Raw genomic sequence first — 19,574 nt, 5'->3', positions numbered from 1 at the left:
GCTTAGGCAAGCGACTGACTTTCCTTCTCAAGCGAAAGCTAAGTTGCAACGGTGCCGCTCTGTACATTGTTTATTTGTCCGTTTTGGAGATCGCAAGGGTGAAAGCGGCGTGGCAACCCCCCCCCGCTCGAGTGATCCTGTCGTAGAGTGGCCGGCCCCCTATGGTGTGTGCGGAAAAAAATCTTTGAACTAAAGTCGGACGTCGAGTGACTCGGTTTCCGCGGACAGCAGCCTCTCATTCTTGTTGCAGGGCGGAAAGCGCCCTTATCAGGCAGGACCCCCCGACTGACCCGCTCTGTCGATGCTCGAAGCCTCACGTGCTAACAACTTGAGGGTTTATGCGCAGCGCCTAGTCATTCTCGCGAGGCTCCATACGAAACCATGCGTTGCGGAGGCTTGAGTCTGTCTTCACGGCAGCAGGCCGCATACGTTCCAGTTCTTCAGATGGTAACGCCAACAAACGAAGCTGAAGTATTTTTGGCGTGTGGTGCAGTGCGGACGGCCAACGCGACAGCTGGATCATCAGCTGTCCGTGAATTACTGAACGTTTCGCACATCGTAGACGGAAAATTCTTCGTTTAGAGCGAAGGTGGGACTCCCATCGCAACGCGCGACCGGTTGGACAAGACAGCGCACGGCAGAAAACTCGCAGCTACGAAAATGCGCCATCCGATATCACGGCAAAGTGAACAGAACATCCACCGTCGCACGAGAGGTAGCCGTTTGTCTGTGACGGCTTGGCGACACAGTGTGCCGCCTCATATTCGCCCTGCCGTCTGGCAAACTGAGGCTCTGTATCAGTCAAAAGTCCCAGCCGCTCGCGAAGCGTGTATATTTTCTTTTACGTCAGGCATGACCCCGGGGGCTGCGCGTAACTATGTCCTCTGCGACAGACCCTTGATGCTGAGTACGCCGAGCACCAACTGCGTAGTCGGCAGCTAGGGGCACGCCGCCATGGGACTGGAAAAAACACGCAACAGAAAATCTACAGCACATCACGACAAGGGCAACCAGCGCAGCGCTGACGTCTTCTCAGCAAAAGGAGCAGCAGCACGGGGTCGGAGTCGTCACAGACGAAGTCGTCTCGAGAAAATCACGCTTTGTCTCGCTCTTGCATCTTTCTAACAGGAACCCAAACAGGGGCAACTAGGCGCTGCTGATGCTTTGCCCGAAGCTCAGGTTCCTGCGGCCGCTCCCAGCCGGCGTCCCCGTATCCACTTCTTGAACAACGCATGGCCTAGTCTCTCGCGACCTCCCTTCGTCTGCACTTTCACCCCTGTAGCGCTCGCAGGCGACTCGGTCTTCCGAGTCACAATTCAAAAAGTATCTCTCGCACGAGTCCGGGGCATGGCCGCCAGTTCATATATCCATCCAGCGACCCGGCTGTCCATACCGAACGCACGACTTCTCTCTCCCGTGCTAGAGTCATCTGCAGCGCTACCAGCGGCCGCTCACGCATCTGAGTGTGCTTCGCTCTCTGCCAGCCTCTGCGCGAATCGCTTGGCGCGGCATCCCTGTAGCTGCGGAGGCGAAGACTCTGCCTCCTCGCAGCAGTCCCACTCACGCGACTCTGCGCCTCCACACTCGGCACGCGCCTACAATTCCCGGCTGCCGCCTTTTCTCTGCTCCCCTTTGCTGTGCTCAGAGAGCAGCGGCTGCTTGAGGGCAGACGCGCTGGGCGACTGCCCAGCGCCGCCCCCTGCGTCGCTGCCATTTTCCATCCGGCTTGTCTCGTCTTCTCCAGCGGCCGCGGCCGCGCGGGGTTCCCGCGCGTCGTTCGCAGCGGCTCCGCCGCCGGAGTCAGGCCTGGGCGCCGCCTCTGCCTGGCGGGCAGGTCGCGCGCCTTCTTCGCCGCGAGCCGCTCCTGAGCCGCTTCTGGGAGACGCCGACGCCGCCGCCGCCGCGGCAGCGGCAGGCGTGTAGTCTTCAGTCCGGGGCAGCATGTACACGCGCAGGACCCAGATGCGTTTTTCTGGGAGAGCGGCGCCGGCGCCGAGGGCGCCGTGCTCGAGGTCGACGGGGTCGTGGGGTCCGAATCCCTCCATGAGGAGAAAGCCCAGGCCAAAGGCAGCCATCCGCTGATTGACGGTCTCGCAAGCGTTTCGCATGCGCTGCAGCGCAGCATCGTCGAGCAGTTTCCTGAGCGCCGAGGAGCACCCAATGGCGAACACGACAACGAGGCCGATGCCAGGGACGAACAACACCAGCAGAACGAGCAGAACCGTGACTATCTGCCAGAACCCCGAGTGCGCCCGGTTGATTTCGCGGACGGCGCGAAAAATCAGCTGGCTGTTTCCAAACATGGTCAGCAGACTGGCAGGCGTCCCTACTGGCGGCCCTGCGCCCGCCACGAGGTGAAGGTTCGCCACGGCAGAGGGCGGGACGGCTGACGCCGCGCGACCGGGGGACGCCGCCGTCGACGCGGACAGCCGCCTTCCAGCCTCCGACGCACTCTGCACGAAAGACGCGGCGTTGCGGTGAGCCGCGGCGTGCAGGAAGGGGACCCAGTCAAACGGCGCGGGAGAGCGCACGCAAAGATACGCGCAGCAGCCCTGGCCGCTGTCCATGGCTTTCGCATTCCCGTAAAGATCCACAGACTGCACCTGCAGGCAGAAACGAGGCACATGCGTCTTCATCCACGCCTGAACACTTGAGCGAACGCCGACCTACCGAGGTGTCTGCGGCAGCCTGGGAAGAAATACACGCCTAGCCGCACCAGCCCACGTCCCACGCGCGTTGACGCACAGCCTATTTCGAAAAGATCGCCAGGTTCTACGGAGGTAGGTCAGTACGTTCTGCTTTGCCGCCGCTGCATCGCCAGCCGAAGCAAGGCGAAAACATGAATTTTGAGATGCGCCTACCTCAGGGTGCAGCGCAACCGCAGGGGTCATCGAGACCGGAAGCAAGACGAGAGGGACGTGGCAGTGCAAAACCGGCTCTCGGCCGGCAGAGCCTAAGCCAACTGAAGGCGCACCGGCCTCGGCGCCTGCGGAATCCGAGCCTGCATGGTCCTGTGAAAGGTAGTAACTCCCATCGCCCTCGGGCCCCTGCCCCTGCAGCAACGGCTGCGCCATGGTGAGGTCACACGAGAGTAAGCGGCTTCCTTGCCGACTTGCCGTTCACCCCTTTGGATGCACTGGAAGGACAACTGTGTATCTCGTCACTGGAAGTTCCGAGTGCCGTGCGTCAAGCGTTACGCGCGGAGCAGTGTGCCATCTCAGGTCGCTGCTGGCGGACGAAGTCACTCAGACTCTCACGCAAACTGCAGGCTACGTCCGTCCGGCGTTCCCGTCGCAGCCACCGGGGGCATGCGATCCTGTGCTTTTGTGGCGGACAACTTCTGAGAGATGGGGAGACAACCGTAAAATGTCGCTGTCGGTGCCTGACGGCAACACGTTTTTAGGGAGGGAAAAGTTAGTAGAGTCCGGGGAGGAGCAGATACGAAAGAAATGCCCGAAATCTATGCCATCCGAGAGAAGGGCCGCCTTCTTTGATGGAAAACGAAACTGAAACGCGTTCGAGGCTCTTTCCTGGCAAAAAGAGCGATACTGTAGAAGAGACAGGACATCGCGACGCCTCCTCATGCATGTGTGCTGGCGGGTCAGCCCTCCGCCACGAACAGCCAAGTCAGTATTTCCGCGTACGAACCCGCAGCCCAACGCGGCTTGGACACACCGAGGTCCCTATCGGCAAAAAGGCAGCTAACATCAAACACATGGGGGAGTTCAAAATGACGATAAAAACGTGTTTGTTACGCATGAAATGAGTAGAGTACGCCAGGTCCACACGACGATGCGTATCCTACGCCTCATGATGACGGCCTGCGACGCATACAAGCAGGGCACTCGGAAAGGACAATTTCCGCATATGTCCGCACTGAAGAAATGCACTCCCGCATATCTACAGCTGTGATGGAAAGCAGATTATGCATTTGCCAGTTCGCGTGTCTGAGCGGACACAGATTTGCGCGGAGACAGAAAAACGTCGCATTTGCGTGCGGAGACACCAGAGCCCGAGGGAGCGGAGGTCCCGGAGCGATGCTACCTTGCTCATGAGCGATTTTTCCGGAGAGGAAGCAACAGCAGTGAAGGTTCCGTCCTCGTGTCCTGGTTGTCATTTTCCGTCTCAGCGTGACTCCCTTCGAACCCCATTGAAGGCGTGGCAACATTCGTGCGTTTCGGCGTGCGCAAAGCCCCGATTAATCCGCGATTTCACATGTAAGGGACTCGGGATTCTGAACGACTTCCGCAGAGGACCAATAGAGGTGGCACAGTCGGCAGTCGGGATCCGGAATTTCGTGGAGGGTTTTACCTCTCCGCTTTGCGGCTGCACGTTTTCCTTCTCCCGGCTGAGGTAGTGCGTAGCTGCACAGCAGGAACTTTCGATCGCCGGGTGGGCAGTGGCGAGTCACACGGCGTCGCGGTCAGCTTGTTGGGCAGAACGCGTATCCATAGGAACAGCAGCTCTCCACAACTACAGATCTGCACATGACGCCTTCTTCCTTACCGCCACCTCGTAGTGCTGCCCTACGCGCATACTTTCACCAGGGCGGGCACCTTTCGTCCAGACATGCGTGTGTGACATTCCGTGGGAATCGGCGCATCTGCATGTACATGCCTTCTTGCTTGCGCAGCTGTCCACTTCCCTGCGTCACTGCTGTGTAAAATCCCTCCGGTCTCGTCGCGCCGGCTGGCAAGATGCCTCAGAGGGTGGCGAAGATCAACTCGTCGCCTTCGTCTCCCCGCCGATCGTCGCCTGACCGGCGAGCGCCCGTCGCGCGAGACGCTGGGGTCTCTTTGCTGGACTCCCATGGAGCGACTTCGCTCCGCGGCGAAGCGCCACCAGGCGGCTCGGCACCCCCGCTAGGCGGACCGCCGCCGTCTTCGTCGAACTCAAACTCGGCTCCGCGGGAAGGTGCCGTGTTTGTGCCGCTCTCGGCCCCGTCCGCGCCATCGCCCAACCACGCCGTGCAAGGCTCATCGCTGAGTCTCGGGGCGTCTGTGGCGACGCGCGCTGTAGGATCCACGGCTTCTGATGACAGTCGAAGTCTGGCGTCTCGCCCCGAGCTGAGTTCGTCCAGTTTCGCCGGGGGCAGCCTAGGAAGCGTCTCTCCGGGGGGTTCCACGGCCTCGTGCGGGAGTGCCTCGCGGCGCGAGCTCTCGCCCCAGACCGCGCTCGCCGGTTACGTCGTGTCGATGGGCACTCAGCCACATCATCAGCTCCTTCCACAGCACCCGCTGCCGCAGCAACTCGCCCAAGCCCCCTCGGCTCAATCGCATCCCCACGGCGCAAGCTCGTCTGTAGCGGCGACCGAAGGCTCGCCACCCAGCAGCCCGCGCAGCACCTTCTCGTCAGTCCACTCGTTTGGTCAACACGAACCCGTAGCCCTTCCCCCCCCTTCGGGCCTCCACACTCTCGGCGGCGAGTCTGCAGCGGGACCCGCTCGCATCGCGGGCTGTCTGGGGGGCGGCGCCACCCCGAGCCTGGGCAGCTGCTGTCTCGGCGCAGCCGCCGGCGCAGACGCGTCGCGGGCATTCTGCGATGCCCACGGCGTCCTGACCTCCTCTCCAGGAGTATGCGGGAGAGGAGTGGGCTCTGGGCGCTCGCCGGCGGCTGGCGACATCGCGGCGTTGAACGGCGAAGGGAGTGCCGCGGACTATGTCTCCTTGCTGTCCAGCGGCGCATTCGAGGTCGCGGTTCAGTCTCCAGATATGTCTTTCAACTGCAGTCACTTCGTGGCTTACCGCGGCTACCGCGAGCGGCTCCACGGCCACAACTACGCCGTCGCCGTGAGGCTCGGCGGAGCTGTAGGACCGGACGGCTACGTTCTTGACTTTGGAGAGATCAAACGCAATGTCAGAGAAATCTGCAAGGTGCGTGCTTGCTCTACACTCACCTCGTCTCTGCCTGTCGCACGAGACAAACGGCCACGAGAGCGACAGGCTTCACCAGAGATCCAACACAACTGGTGGAGGCGTCTTGGGCGATGTTTCGGCATCGCGGTTTCTTTCTGCGTCTGGCTCTCTGGCACGTTGAGGGCGCAGCGCGCCGCTCACAGCTGCGATACACTGATGCTGGACGCTGCTGTCAACCAGTGGCTAGAGAGCTTCCGGTACACCCCGCATCAGTTCCCGACGCTGCAGCTGTAAAGAAGGAACGTCTCGGCCGGCTGCCGACTCCCAGTCTCGCCGCACGTGGCTCCCGGGGTATCGAATCGCCGAGCGCTGGATCACACTGCAGAGACAGGAGGAGGCCTCTCACAATGTTGCAAGTCGCGCGGAAAATGATGTATATCTCTGTGACTGCGTCTGGGTTTCCCTTAAAGTTGAGTGTCCGCACCACAGCGCCGGCGTATGAACGCCTGGACTGCCTGACGCTGGAGGCGACGCAGGACATGTTGGCGCGCTCGCATCGCCCTTCCGCCATCCGCAGCGGCGCTGCGCTCCAGCTGCGGAAGTGATTCGCGCGTATCGTGGTGTCCTGTCTGTTTGCCGTGCGTGTTCAACTCAGTCACTGAACGAATACTTGATCGTGCCGATGCGCAGCGATGTGCTGGACATCACCCAAGAGGGCCAGTCGATGATTATTAGGTGCGAAGACGGAGCTGAATTCAAGATTCCTTGCTCGGACTGCCAGGTAGGCGTCCTCGCCGGAAGTAAGAGGCAGGAAATTCACACGCTTTGTCGTCTGTGTATTCACGCGGTCACAGAAGCCGACAACGCCCCCGTCTGAACCGACAGGCGCATCAGCTGGTGTCATGCACGGTCGAAAGCCAACGGCGACGTATGATCACGTTCTGCACTAGCGCTTGAATCTGCAGAGCATAGGATCTCTTTGGCACTTCTGTCGCACTGCCCGCATGCAATGCCAGTAGCGAACCTTCAGCAGCGGCCTTCACCGCAGCACGCGCAGGGGCGCGACGGCGGGATCCTGTATTGTCGTCTCTCCAAACGTTTTCTTTCAGTGCCTTCCCCTGGTCCACTCAAGCACGGAGGAGATCTGCTGCTACCTCTGGCAACTCGTGATCGATAAGGTGACCTTGGCGGTCCTAAAGAAACGTGGAGTGAAGGTGCGTCTTTATCAGCAGTGCCGCAAGAGCCACACGCGCGAGTTAGCGTAGAGTTCAGTCTTACCTTTTCCGTCCTTTACGTTATCGCGCGGTCACGCCTGCCCCGGTCATCTGCCGCCCCCTCCCCCCCCCTCCCCGTCCCTCGGGGTGCACTGCTTTGCTGAAGTCAGTCATGAACTAAAGTGTTGTTGGAGTTTCTGGCACGCTCCGGCAGCAGCGAACATCGTTCTAGAGCGGCGTCACTAGTGCCAGGGTTGCTTTTTGCGGAAACACGCCTCGCGCTTTCCTCTATGACCTACCAGGGGAGCCGCATGGATGATATCCGACCATTTCGTCAGACGTATGGTGAATTTGCGGTCTGCTTGCCTCGGGAAGGGCTATCCAGGTACGGCGTTTTCTGTGTGCCTTGTGGTGCAGTGGCTGGAGGTCACCGTGTCGGAAACACCGCTTCAGAAGGCGAGTTTCCGGAGAGAAATTCAGCCGATGTGGAGCATGAGCTGATACAGAGATGGTCAAAAGACACTCTCCGTGGATGCCGGACAGCGAGAACGGTTTCGGAGTTTATGTCGGTTATTAATCAAGAAGAAAGCCTACCGTCAGGGTGCTGCATTTGCTTACAACGTGCATGAGGCCCCCTGTTCATTTAAGCAGAAGGAACTGGTGACTCGCTTTATTGTCGTTGGCTAATAGACATCTAGATGTTTTGTGTCATTCGGTTTGCCACGCTCCTGTGGAGGAGTCATCCGTCATCGTGCCGGCAACCTGTTGGAATCTTTGCGGAATCACTGGCACTTGGTGTCCGATCGTCTCTGCTCCCGGAGAGTGCTGTTTACACCAATGCAGCGTTTACAAGCATTTGAAAAAGCGGAATGAACCCCCAACCCCAGCGTACCACAATCACTCTGGCTGTGTCAGCACCCTGCCACGACCACCTCAGTATTTGAGTATCATCGTGAGTATGGAACGCAGGCACGAGCCATTTGCTGGTAATGCGAGTTTACCGCGATTACCTTCTTCTTCATGTGCGATAAGTTTGCCAGTTCCGTGTTCTCCTCACACGCGCCTCTTCGAATCAACATGAGAAATAGTGATACGGAAGTAAGGGAAGCCCAGTGACCAGCTGTTTGTCTTCTTGTGGGGGTAGCGAATGAGATGTGGAAGGTTGACCGGCTACCCTATACTCTCGGACATTCTTTCCATTCCCGCTCGAAAGATCCGTTAAGCCGTGCACGGACGCTCGAACCGATTCAGTACAGCAGGCTGCCGAATACTTTTCTGGGACGAGGCTCTGTTACGGTGCGTTAGGTTGTGTGGCGACGCGACAGGGGTCCCGGCGGGTAAACTCGATCGGCTCCACCGTCCACGGATCTAGTCTCTGCTTGATTCACTCGTAGACAGAACCACGTGATCAAGGATCCCTTCAATCTTGCGCCTGCCGTGAGGCCCGGTCGATCACGTCGCCCGCCCGCCTTCGTGTTCGCACACTGGCACATGTTTCCTGAACGCGCTTGCGGAAGCGGCTGAACAACCTCGTTTTTTCCTGAGCGGGTTGGTGAGACGGCTTCCCGGCGTAGTGAAGAAATTGAAGAAAAAGTGTGCGCCTTCTTGCACTGTCTACTCAGAGGTCTCCCCCCCATCAGGTTCCCGCCGTTCTCGGAAATGGAACGAGTTGGAAAAGCGAGGGTGCACCTTTCAGGTGATCTTGCTGGGGCGATCCGTTATGTGCCTCTTGGCAGCCGTGTCTGTTTTCCTCGTTGATCCATCACGAGTCTCCATTGAGGACTCTACGAAACCGCGTCTTGCCCGGCGTCCGGTTTGACGTCATCTGTCTGGCAGCGACCTGGTTCAGAGTGTGTATCGTACACGTTGCAGAAGGTCCCCTCCTCACCTGTCTCTCTCCCGTCGTTGTGGGCGTTCCTCCACGTTGAGCGTGTATTGGGGGGCTGCTGGCAGACACACCGTGATCGTCCACAAGCCGAGTCAACAGCGCGTTTGCCTGCGCATTCGCGCCCTCAGAAAACCCCATCGCTGCCGTGGAATGCGCCTTCTTACGGTTTTACTGTCTGCCTCCTGCCGCGCGCGTCTTCCTTCGGTCTCAAGGGACACGCGCGTGTAGCCGTTCGATGCCTGCGGCGCAACCCAAGGCAAAAACCCCGTCACCGGCGGCGTCTGTCGAAGGCTAGCTGCGGTCGGAATCCGCGCGTTGGAGAGAGCTCCAGCCCATGACGCATGTGTCCCGTTGGGATGGAGGCCTGCGCGCGGTTGAGACGATGTCATCTGCATTCCACCGCAAACTTCGCCCTCTGTCCAACCTGCGGCGGGCGTCCCCCAAGTTGAAGGATTCTTTTCTGTACGTGGCAAGTGCGCGTTACAAAGTTTTCGGGGGGTGTTTGTTGTCATATTAACGCGCCAGCATTTTACTGTCTGTTACTGCGTCTTCAACTGCGCCTCTTCTCCAATGAGAGGTGAATGAATCAGGTCTTTTCCTGATCAGTCGTCACTGGAGTTTTTTTCCCTTAGTCTTCCAGTGTACTCCGGGCTCCGGACACCTTTCCGTGACGCCAACACGCCTCCCCGCAGGGTGCGCAGACGAGTTTGTCCCCCGCGGCGCAGTAACTGAGCATGTGTCCCCTCACATTTTTCCCGCACTGTGTGGCGTTTGAGAGTCAATGATACACCTCACCTGAACTGGAGGTGCGGCGTGGAATTTGTTTGGAAAAAGGCGAACAACTGCGCGTGGCTGTCGTTTCCACCCGCCCGAAGCTCAGCCGCCAGTCCCCGGTTGCTTCCCCGCCTTCGAAGGCTGGCTGCGCGTCAGCCCCTACGTCTTGTTCACGTTTTTCCTCGTTCCTCTCAGTGTGTGAGGAACGGATCCGGGAAGAGTTCACCTTTTTCCTGCTGCGAGGCCACCCAAGGTTTCTGCGTGTGAGAGGGAACGATGGGGAGGGAGAAAAAGGAGCCGTCGTCGAAGTCCAAGCATGAGGGGGGCGGGGAGCGCAGAAAGTCGTCAAAGAACAGCAGCAGCAAAGGAAGCAGCAAGTCTTCTTCTTCCAAGTCCAAGTCCAGCAGAAAGTCAAGCAAGAAGTCAAGCAAGTCGAGCAGCAGCTCCTCTAAGGAGGTTGAAAAAACCCAGCAACCTACAGTTGTGCCCGAGACTTGCGAGACAGCCGAGAAGGAGGAACTGAAGCCAGAGGTAGTTTCCGAGCACGAGGAGTCGGAGCGAGAGGTGGTTCCGGCGCCGGAAAAATCGAAGCCAGCGGTCCCCGCGGAGGCACCGCCCTCCGAGGTCAGCTGCCAGGAGGAGAAGCCCGTCGTAGTCGAGGCACCTGCCGTAGTCGAGGCCCCCGCGGTCGTTCCGGAGGAGGCCCCTAAAGAAGAGGCAAAATGCCCATCCCCCGTCGAGGTCAGCGCCCCTGAGCAGCCCGGGGAGGACGAAATTTATGACCCAGAAAAAGTCCACGAAGACGAATCGCCCGTAGTTGGCGCGGCGGCTGCGGCTGCAGCGGCCGTGAAACCAGCGCCGCGGGGGCAGGGAGAGGACCCCGTCTTCCCAGGGCAGCCGTCTCAACCTGACCTTCCCTCGTGCACCAGGGGGTCGCCTGCGGGCGCCTCAACCCTGGTTCCGCGGCCACCGACGGGGCCCGGGGGGCTGGCGGCCCCTGGCGCGAGCCACTCGCCGTCGCCGCTGGCGGTCGGCGTGCGCAACGCGCCAGGAGGAGGAGGTCCTGCCCTGGCGGGCGCCAAGCGCGTGCAGCAGGGACCTGAGAAGGCCGCGGCGGGGCGCCATCCAGGCACCGTGCTGATGGGCGACGGCTCGTACGAGAAGGAGAGAAAGGGCAAGATTCAGTTTGTGAGCATGGTCAGGACGTGTGCAGGGCAGGCAGAGCCCGAGAGCGGAGGCGCTTTCCGCACAAACTGCCCCCCGTGCTTCTACGTGCACGACGTCGTCGGTCTGGTGTGTCGGCGCCCGCCCGGGGGAGGCGTCCCGGAGAGGTGGACTGACTTCGAGGACATGAAAGACGAACTCGTCCTGGATCAGATCCACAAGGAGTGGGCGAAAAAGACGCCTGAGGAGGCCAGAGTCACCTACGCAGCAGTCAACCAGGAGGTCGCGGCCAACGTGTCTATCTTCCCCTGCAAAACGTTTCTCTCACGGAACTTCTCTGAAGCGCTACCAGAGGGCGTCCGCCCGTTCTTGCCCGCGCGCCTGCAGCAACGCATCAACCGACGGAGGAGAATGCTGCGCAAAGAGAAAGCCCGAGCTGCAGGGCTCGAATGCGAGAGCGACAACAGCGTGGAGGATGACGACGACGAGCAGTTCTACGGCGCCAGTGGGAGTCGCGCGGGGACCAAGGCGGAGGGCGCCGCTAGAAAGGACCCCGAGAAGCAGGCGGCAGCTGAAGTGAAGGATGAGGACAAGAGTGCAACCCAAGCGTCTGAAGAGACGGAGGAGTCCGAAAAGAAGGAACAGGAAGGCGCAGCGCAGGAGAGCGAGACGCCGGCAAAGGAGGAGACGAGCGCCGCAGACAAAGAGGGAGGAGAGGAGGGCAAGAACTCGCAGTCTTCCGCGGCTGACGCCTACGAGGAGGATTCCACATTCCTCGGAAATGGCGGAAAAGTTGTAGCAGTTGTCAACCTCTGTATGACTGAACGCTACTACCATCAGCCTGCGCTCCGACGCGAGGTAGGAACCAGCTGCGCAGTGTCCAGTGTATCTTTCGAACCGTTTTTGCCGTGAAGAGGGCGTAGGGTCTTTCGACAGGGAGCTTTATCTGCGCGTGAACACCGTTTCTTAGCCGAAAGTTTCTCCGAGGAGAGCATGGAGGGGCACTGGGGGCCCGGAGGGGGAACCATGAATACATACGGGCGAGGCCTGTTCGCGGCGTTACTTCGTTGGGTCGACGCGGGGGTCGTCTGTGTGGATCTGGTTATGAACTATCAACCGTGTGCCGATGTTTTTGCATTGTTTCCGCTATGTCTTGTTTTTTTCCTGTCTTCAGGGCATAGAGGCGTACTGGATCAAGGTGGAAGGAGGCGGCGATATTCCAGACGATAAAGTGTTCTCGGTTTTCCTCCGCCTCATTGCGTACATCGCGCACAAACACTCAAACATGCTGCCCTACCCGCCGGAGACGTACATGACAGGGTGGTATGCATCTGGTCGCGAAAAGCAGCGAAAGGGAGACGAGTCAGTGTCCGTGGTAGAAATCGCTGGCGGGCGCGCCGTCTCCTGTGACAAATTCACGATTGTGGTTCACTGCACGCACGGAGTTAATCGCACTGGACTCTTTGTTGCCCTACTCCTCATGACCCTCTTCAACTGCAGCGCGGAGTTCGCTGTGAAGGCATTCGAGACCAAGCGCGGACCGGCGCTTTCCAAGGGTAAGATACGACCCGCTAGCAGAGTTCTTTGCGATTTTCACCTGAGGCAATCGACTGCCATCCGCACTGGCCTCAGTTGCGAGTGAAAATCGTGTGGAGATCTTTCGTGGCTTAGAGCTACTCACTGTTCGTGAGCGCGGGCGGGTGTCGTCGCGGGCTTGCGAATACCCCTGTATCCCCCCCCCCCGCAGTGCAGGTTCAGGCGTGTAAGCCACCGCTTGCAAGTGTTATCGGTGCCTCGCGCAACGCGTCAGTTTTGCGCCTCTGCGTGTTTCTTACAGATGTTTTTGTGAACTGGCTTCGGCAAAAGCGTGAAGCGGGCATCCCCGAGGCCTTCATATCGGCTTTGAGGCCGCCAACTATTTCTGAGGTCTTTACACGTGTGCAGAAGCAACTGCAGGACAGTGCAGCGAACGAGGAGGGCACGGCGGTCGACGGTACGGAGTCGACTGTTCCAACTCCTCAGGCTCTTATCCACGCTCTAGAATGCGAGAGAAAGGAAGAAAGCGGACGTCAGGAACGGCTGGAGGCGCACCTGACGCGCATGCGACAGATGCGTGCGGAGCGCAGTGCGAAGAAAGCGGCTCAGGCGACCAAGGAAGACAGGGCGGCTGCAAAGCCTGCTGCAGGCGCAGAGGCAGGTGCGACGGAGAAGCAGGGAAACCAGGCTGCCGACAGCAGCAGCGAGGAAAAACCAGCTGCCGCACAGGAAGCAACTGTTGCAGAGACGGCCGAGGAAGCCCAGGAGACTGAAGACCTGCGGCAACAACGAGCCATGCAGGTGCCTGAACTCCCTGAACGCCTGCCGGCAGATGGTATTGTCCTCTTTGGGCCCATCCAGAGTTCGCTGCTAGCGCCGGAAGAGCTTCTTGTGAACTTGTTGTCAAGCAAAGAGGGCGTCAAAATCAGCGCGCTTGACGTTATGACAGGAGACAGTCTGAGTGCTGCCCCAGAGCCGTACCCGAGACTCTTGCCTGCACTTCGCGCTCGCCGAAGAGAAGGCAACGAAAAAGGGCGACGTCCGGGCGAGGGAGACAACATACGCAAGCGCAAGGGCAGAGTCGGCAAGAACGGCGCATCAGCTGAAGAATGTAAGGCAGCAGACGCAAAGGGTACCGCAGAGGGAGCTGAGAAGTCCGAGGACAGTGCCGTCAAGGAGCAGGGGAAGGAGACTGGCGTTAAGCAAGAGGACGCGGCTGAGAGCAAGCAGAAATCCGAACAGGAACAAGTCAAGAACGAGGAGTCTATGGAAGACGCGAAGGGTGAACGTATGGAGAGCATGCCGGAGGAGGAAGAAGAGGAGCAGAAGGAAGGCGACAGAGACGATGAGTCTGAGGCCGGAGACTTATCCGAAAGTGCAACAGAGCAAGACACTCCGGCTGCGAAGAAACGCCGCCTCGAGGCAAAGCTGGAGGTTCCAGCGGATGCGGCTGAGGAGGCGGACGAAGCAGCTGCTGTCGCAGCTGACAGCGCAGCAAAGGATTCCGCGGAAGGTCCAAACCAGAAGGGAGCAGATGCGTCAGAGGCCAATAAGGGTGCGTCTGCCTCAGACGCGCCTGAGATTGCAAACCCCGACAAGTTGAGTGTGGCTGAGTTGTATTCCAAAGGACAAGGGCAATTCACTCAACGACAGCTCGCCTACAGGCTTCTCCAGTACCGCGAGGAAGACCCGCTTCGTCTCCATTACATTGCCAAAGTCCAGTGCGCAGATGTCGCCACCTTTGAATGGCTCCTGTCTCACCATTTTGGACGCATGCGCCAACAGGCCGTGCAAGCCTACCCGTCCTCGTTGTACTCGCTTCTGTATCGCCGGGGGAAACGTAAGGATAAGGAAGTGTTTGCGCGAACTGCGGAGAAGGCGGCCTCTGAAAACGCGACGCGCGCTCGGGGAAAAGCGGCGCGGCGCGGGCCTGGGGGAGGACCTGCAGGGCCTTTTCCTGGTGGTCCCTTCCGCCCGCCCTTCCCAAGCGCCAAGGGGCATCCCGATGGGCTGCTGCCCCGCCCCGGGGGTGCCGGGACCCCCGGGTCCTTTCCCCCGCCTCCTCCTCCATTCAAGGCCGGCGTCCCCGGTGGAGTGGTCCCCCCCCGCGGTCCGCCCCCCTGTCCTCCCGCAGCTCCGCCGCCTCCCCCCTTCTACGGCGCGGCCGGTCCAGGCGTTCCGCCGCCGCCAGGCCCCGGGGGCCCCTCCTTCGGGGGGCCTCGCGACGGCCACCCTGTGCAAGGAGGTCCGCCAGTGTATCCTCCGAGGCCTTTCGAGTCTTGGGGCGGAGGCTCTCCAGGCGGTATGAAAGTCCCTGGATACGGCTCTGAACAGGGTGTAAGACCTGGCGAAACGAGTGGGTTTGGCGGATTTGAAGGACGGGACAGAGGATTCTACGACGGCAGAGATCCTGGCAGCTTTCCTCCCGGTCCCGGGTTCAGCGGGGGCCCTCCTGGCGGAAATAACGGAGACTTTGGATTCCGTGGCGAGAAAGGCCCACGCGGTCCTGGCGGGTTCGAAGGCGCCCGCGATGGCTTCCGCAGACCAGGAGGTAATCCGAACGAGCTTAGCCCCTACATGCGAGGAGGTCCAGGCGCGGCTGGAGGGTCCTTTGGGGGGGTGGATCGTATACACGGTGACCGCCAGTACCCGTATGGCGATCGGGCGCCTCCACTGGATGATCCAATGATGAGGCAACAGGGCTTCGTGAACAGCGAGAGGATGAACGCTGGAGTTGGCGAGCGCCCTGGCTACGGATTCGGGCGGGAGCGTGATGAGGGCAGCTATGGTAGGATGCGGTACCCCGGAGGCGAGGATATGCCTGGTGTTGCCGCGCGAGCCTTTTCCCAGGGGAGATTCAGGCGAGCGCCCTTCCCAGACGGACCAGAGGATCAAATGCGCGGCCCTGGAGAATTTGATACAAGAGGACGAGAAGAGTTTGACCGCGGCTTCGGGCCTGCAGGCGCGGGCAGAGGTGGATTCGACGCCGATAGACATCGAGGTCCCAGGATACTGGGTGCCGACGGATCTGGCTACGGCAACAGAGGTTTCGGTTTCCGTGATGGTCCGCAGGGTGTCGACCGCCCCCCCGCTGGAGGCCCTGGACGTGCTGGGGGCTTCTCCGGAGAGGGACCCGGCGAGAGAGCCGCGGAAAGGAATATGTGGGACGGCGATGCTCAGGGCCGCCGGCAGGAAGATGGCCTGGGTTACCAACGAGGGGATCGTGCGGGCTTTTGGGATGGTTTTTCCGCCGGTTGTCCTCGAGGTGACGGCGATGCGATCTTCCGACCGCAAGCAGGTCCCCCCTCCAATTTCGGATTTGGACCAGATCGAAATTCGGAGAGTTATGCTGGCAAGCCTGAACGGAATGGAGCCCTGGGTGCATTCCGCAATGGAGATTGCCGTGGTCGGGATGCAGAGAACACTGGTGCTGGCGGCCAGCAGAGCCCTGCAGGTGTCGATGAACGAGCCGGTGCAGAAGATTATGAGAAATTCGGAGGGAACTTCCAGGGCAGTGGCTTCAGCAACTTTGGTGCTGGAATGGAGGATGGCGGCTTTTTCGGCAGAGGCGACCGGAGCGGACAAGGCGAGGACGTTGGAGGCGGTTTCTTTGGTCATCGAGGCCGTGGATTCCGTCGCAACCGCGAGACGGGTGAGTTCAGCCGGGGTCCGAGAAGCTTCGGTGACTCTTACTCGCCGTCGCGCTTCGGCGGCGCCACGGGGGGTGAAGAGGCCGGAGCGGCTCGTCCGCGCCCTCCGACGGGCCCGCTCCAGTGGACCATTCAGAGGGGACCGGAGGCGGGTGGCGTGCGTCGCGACGAGCAGAATGTACAGGAAGCGGGTAAATCGAAGGAAGATGCTGCCAGTGGACTGCAGATAGGCACTGCTCCCCCCGGTCTCGGCGCGGCATCTGGGCGGACTGGGGCTGAAAGCGGCGACAGCGCGAACCAGGAGCGCGCTGCGGCCGGCGGTAGCAGCAGCATCCCCCCTCCAGTAGTGTTGCCAGCCCCGAAAGGCCCCGCCACGATGGTGTCCGGCTCCGAGATGACCCCCGAGCAGCAGAGTATGATGGCGCAGTTCGCACAGCAGCTTGCGCTGACCCAGCAGCAGGTCCTATCGGGGCAAAGCGGCGCGCAAGGGACAAACGCATTTCCGAATGCCATGACACTCATGGGTGCCAGTGGTGGTAGCGACCTTCAGCAGCAGCAACAACTGCAGCAGCAATTGATGATGATGATGATGATGGCGCAGCAGCAAGCAGCGGGCGCATCTGCGGTGCAGGGAGCCGATCCACAGCAGCTTATGCTGTACAAACAATACTACAGTTGTATCCTCAACGGAATGTCAGAGCAACAGGCGGCGGTAATCGTTCAGGCCCAGCAACTCCTCCAGCAGCAGCAACAGCAGCTGATGAATCAGCAGCTGCTTCAGCAAAGTATTCAGCAACAACAACAGCTTCAGCTTAGTCTTGCTGGGCTCTTGAAGACTGACACGTCAAAGTCTGGCAGAAGCAAGAAATAGGCGTCGTCTAACCCGGCTGTGGGAAAGGCCCTGAAAGTGCCAAGTTCCCACGCGGTTGTTTGCGAGTCAAACACTTCAATGCGAACTCTGAAGTGAGCATTATCGGCGCCATGCAAGGCTGCCGGAGTATGTAGTGAGAAGTCGGGATTGTATCTCGCGGGCAAGCGTGCGCGCCCTGATTTGTACCGGCGCGTAGCCTTCTAGCTTCGCGTAACGGCGGCTGCGGGACTCATTTATTTGCTGTGCGATTCGACGGGCAAGCAGAGTACTCAACGCTAAGGAGCGTTGCCAAGCGTACTCGTCAACGATCTTTGCTAACGGAGATGTGGCGGCAGGTCCCGACGCGTCTGAGGGCGAGTGCGTGTTTCCGCGTTGAATCAGATTTGAAAGTGTGCTCCACCACCGTGCTAAGACGAGCGGTGGCTGCCTTCACGCCTGCCAAGCGCAAGTGCGTGCCCGTTGGCAGACAACTGGCGCTTTTTTTCCTTGTCTAGTGGCGACCCTGGCAATCTGCGCGGCCAGGCGGCTGACAGCAGCGCGTGACCGACGTCCGGGAGGCAGACCTGGTTGGTTTGCAGTGCGCAACCTGTGTGCGGAGGCTCCGCGATCTCACTGTCGTGGCTAGCGATAATACGATGTCGGCGGTCGCCTTTCCGTGGACCTGGTGGTTCCCACTGTGGCACCGAACGTTCAACTTTCGTGTAGCATATCGTGCAGTGTTCTGCCGGATAGAACTCCAGCCAAGTGGTGCTCCTCTTGCTTAAAACGCAAGTGGTGTCCCTTCGAGTTTCATGGAGGTCAATGACGAGGCACAGCGAATTCAGCTCGGTCTATCGGCACCGAAGACGATAGACGAACCCCACCGTGTTTTTCCTCAGTGTGACAGTTGATAACTCGTCCTTTCGTCATGAGGCGAGGTATTCGGTCGTGCTGACATGACAGATCAGCGCGTTGGTTCCTGCCGCGTGGATCTCTTTTTGTTGTGATGATCCGCAGCCAGAGCAGTGCCACCGGCACGAGTGCTGTATTGAGGCTTGTGATTCTCGGCTTTGTGTGTGTGTGTGAGTCGCGTTGGAAGAAGGCTTCCGCGGCCACCGGGACCGTTATCCAATGTCCTTTGTTGTGTCTCAGTATGTGTGAGCTTGTCGAGTCGCCCCCGTACCGAGGTAGCAGGGCCACTGAATCTGTGTGAGACGTCTTGGTGTATTGTGGCTTCGTGCGCGTGACTTTGTTGAGTAGCCCTGAGCGAGATGTCGCGCGGGCACTCTTGCTGTACTCAGAGTCGTCACCTTGCAATATCCAGTACAAACTCCGCTGTGAAATTCCTCTTTGACCCTAAGAGGATGAAGCGGTTTTGCCACTACCCAATTAACCCTTCCGAAACTTGAGAAGAGCCGCACGAACGGGCCGGAACGTGCCCCGCGGCTGTGATGCTCGCGCTGGTCTCCAAAGGACTGGTTGAGCTTCTGGATTTAGTATAAGTCATACATCCGCACGTGTGAACTTGCAAGGGATCCGGTCACTCGGGTATGAGTGTTGCAGAGGTATACAACGTAAGGCACCGAGCAGGCGGAGGCAGCACGGGGGAGACTGTAAGCGTTGCTAGGTAAGTTTGGGGTTTCTTTTGTGGGTAGATCGCGCGTGTGTGTTTTCTGCAGTTTTGATTACTGTCCTGGCTTTGTGTATAACTTTTGATGCGGCAGATCTCATCCGCGGGAACAAGGCGTGATGACGGCTGCTACAGTTCTGTCGGCTTGCATAGAGGCACTTTCTTCTGTTCGGATGGTTCCGGACTGACGGGGGCGTAAGAGGTGTTACTGGACGTTTGGCGAGCCACCAGCTGGTGTACAGCTCAGCGGCACAGTATCTTACTGTTCTCTGACCTCGAGTCATGTCGCCCGGCTAGGCTTCTCACTCGGGAGATCAGAAACGGCCGTAGCAAAGAGCTCTTGAGTTCTTTTTGGCGTCCAGCACGGAGTCTTCCGCGTGGCTGCGGAATCCTTCCGGAGGTGGCGCAGGACGCAGCCTGCTGACTCCCACCCACTGAACGCGCTTAATCGAACGCTTGAGGGATCCCACCGCGTCTCGCCGGAGGGGAATTTTCCAAGTTGTGTTACCAGAGACGTCCATGGACAGTAGCGGCCCCATGGGAGGGGGCGGGCAACGCTGCGCGCAACAGAGAAGAAAGTGCATTCGCTGTTGCCTATCCGCTCTGCTCGGCACATGGTGACAGAGCGTTCACTTCTGGGCGGCAATGGTGCTGTACCGGAGAGTCGCACCCTTCCAAAGTTTTCTATGGCTTCAGACTGCAGCTTATCTTGTGATGGGACCACATGGCTCCGGTAAAACACTTTTTTCGTGGGCTGAATGCCATGCAGCTCGAGGTTGGGTTGCCATCTGCTGCTCGTTAGCTGCATGAAAACGGCAGACTGCATTAGCAGCTGCATCTCACGGGTCGTTTTCCGACGCTAACGATCGCTCCGTCTGGTAGAACAAGCAAATGCATCGCGTGTGTTACTACGGCGTGACACTATGACGAAACGTTCGACGTTTATTGTCATTGTTGGTACTGGGAGAACCCATATACACCGGGAGCTTTAGCTGCGGTGATGTGTGTAAATC

The 19,574-nt window shown here is 59.5% G+C and overlaps 3 protein-coding genes across 3 annotated transcripts; 2 read left to right on the top strand and 1 right to left on the bottom strand.

Annotated features, from left to right (window-relative positions):
- Positions 1 to 1,595: 1,595 nt before the first annotated feature.
- On the bottom strand, positions 1,596 to 3,074 carry BESB_017900 (uncharacterized protein; the record flags this gene model as incomplete). Its single annotated transcript, XM_029360505.1, has 2 exons — positions 1,596 to 2,603; positions 2,862 to 3,074. The coding sequence occupies 2 exons, from the start codon at positions 3,072 to 3,074 to the stop codon at positions 1,596 to 1,598; spliced, it is 1,221 nt and encodes a 406-aa protein (XP_029216481.1).
- A 1,623-nt stretch (positions 3,075 to 4,697) lies between these two features.
- On the top strand, positions 4,698 to 7,570 carry BESB_017890 (6-pyruvoyl tetrahydrobiopterin synthase; the record flags this gene model as incomplete). The annotated part of the gene is made up of 4 exons (XM_029360504.1): positions 4,698 to 5,873; positions 6,511 to 6,636; positions 6,965 to 7,069; positions 7,487 to 7,570. 4 exons carry the CDS (start codon positions 4,698 to 4,700, stop codon positions 7,568 to 7,570), a joined length of 1,491 nt encoding a protein of 496 aa, XP_029216480.1.
- A 2,437-nt stretch (positions 7,571 to 10,007) lies between these two features.
- On the top strand, positions 10,008 to 16,952 carry BESB_017880 (uncharacterized protein; the record flags this gene model as incomplete). The annotated part of the gene is made up of 3 exons (XM_029360503.1): positions 10,008 to 11,753; positions 12,070 to 12,451; positions 12,733 to 16,952. The coding sequence occupies 3 exons, from the start codon at positions 10,008 to 10,010 to the stop codon at positions 16,950 to 16,952; spliced, it is 6,348 nt and encodes a 2,115-aa protein (XP_029216479.1).
- Positions 16,953 to 19,574: the final 2,622 nt, after the last annotated feature.

This window comes from Besnoitia besnoiti, chromosome X, assembly GCF_002563875.1.
Source record: "Besnoitia besnoiti strain Bb-Ger1 chromosome X, whole genome shotgun sequence".
NCBI lineage: Eukaryota > Apicomplexa > Conoidasida > Eucoccidiorida > Sarcocystidae > Besnoitia > Besnoitia besnoiti.
Note: the sequence above shows the minus strand (reverse complement) of the source record. Positions and strands in the feature narration are given on the sequence as shown.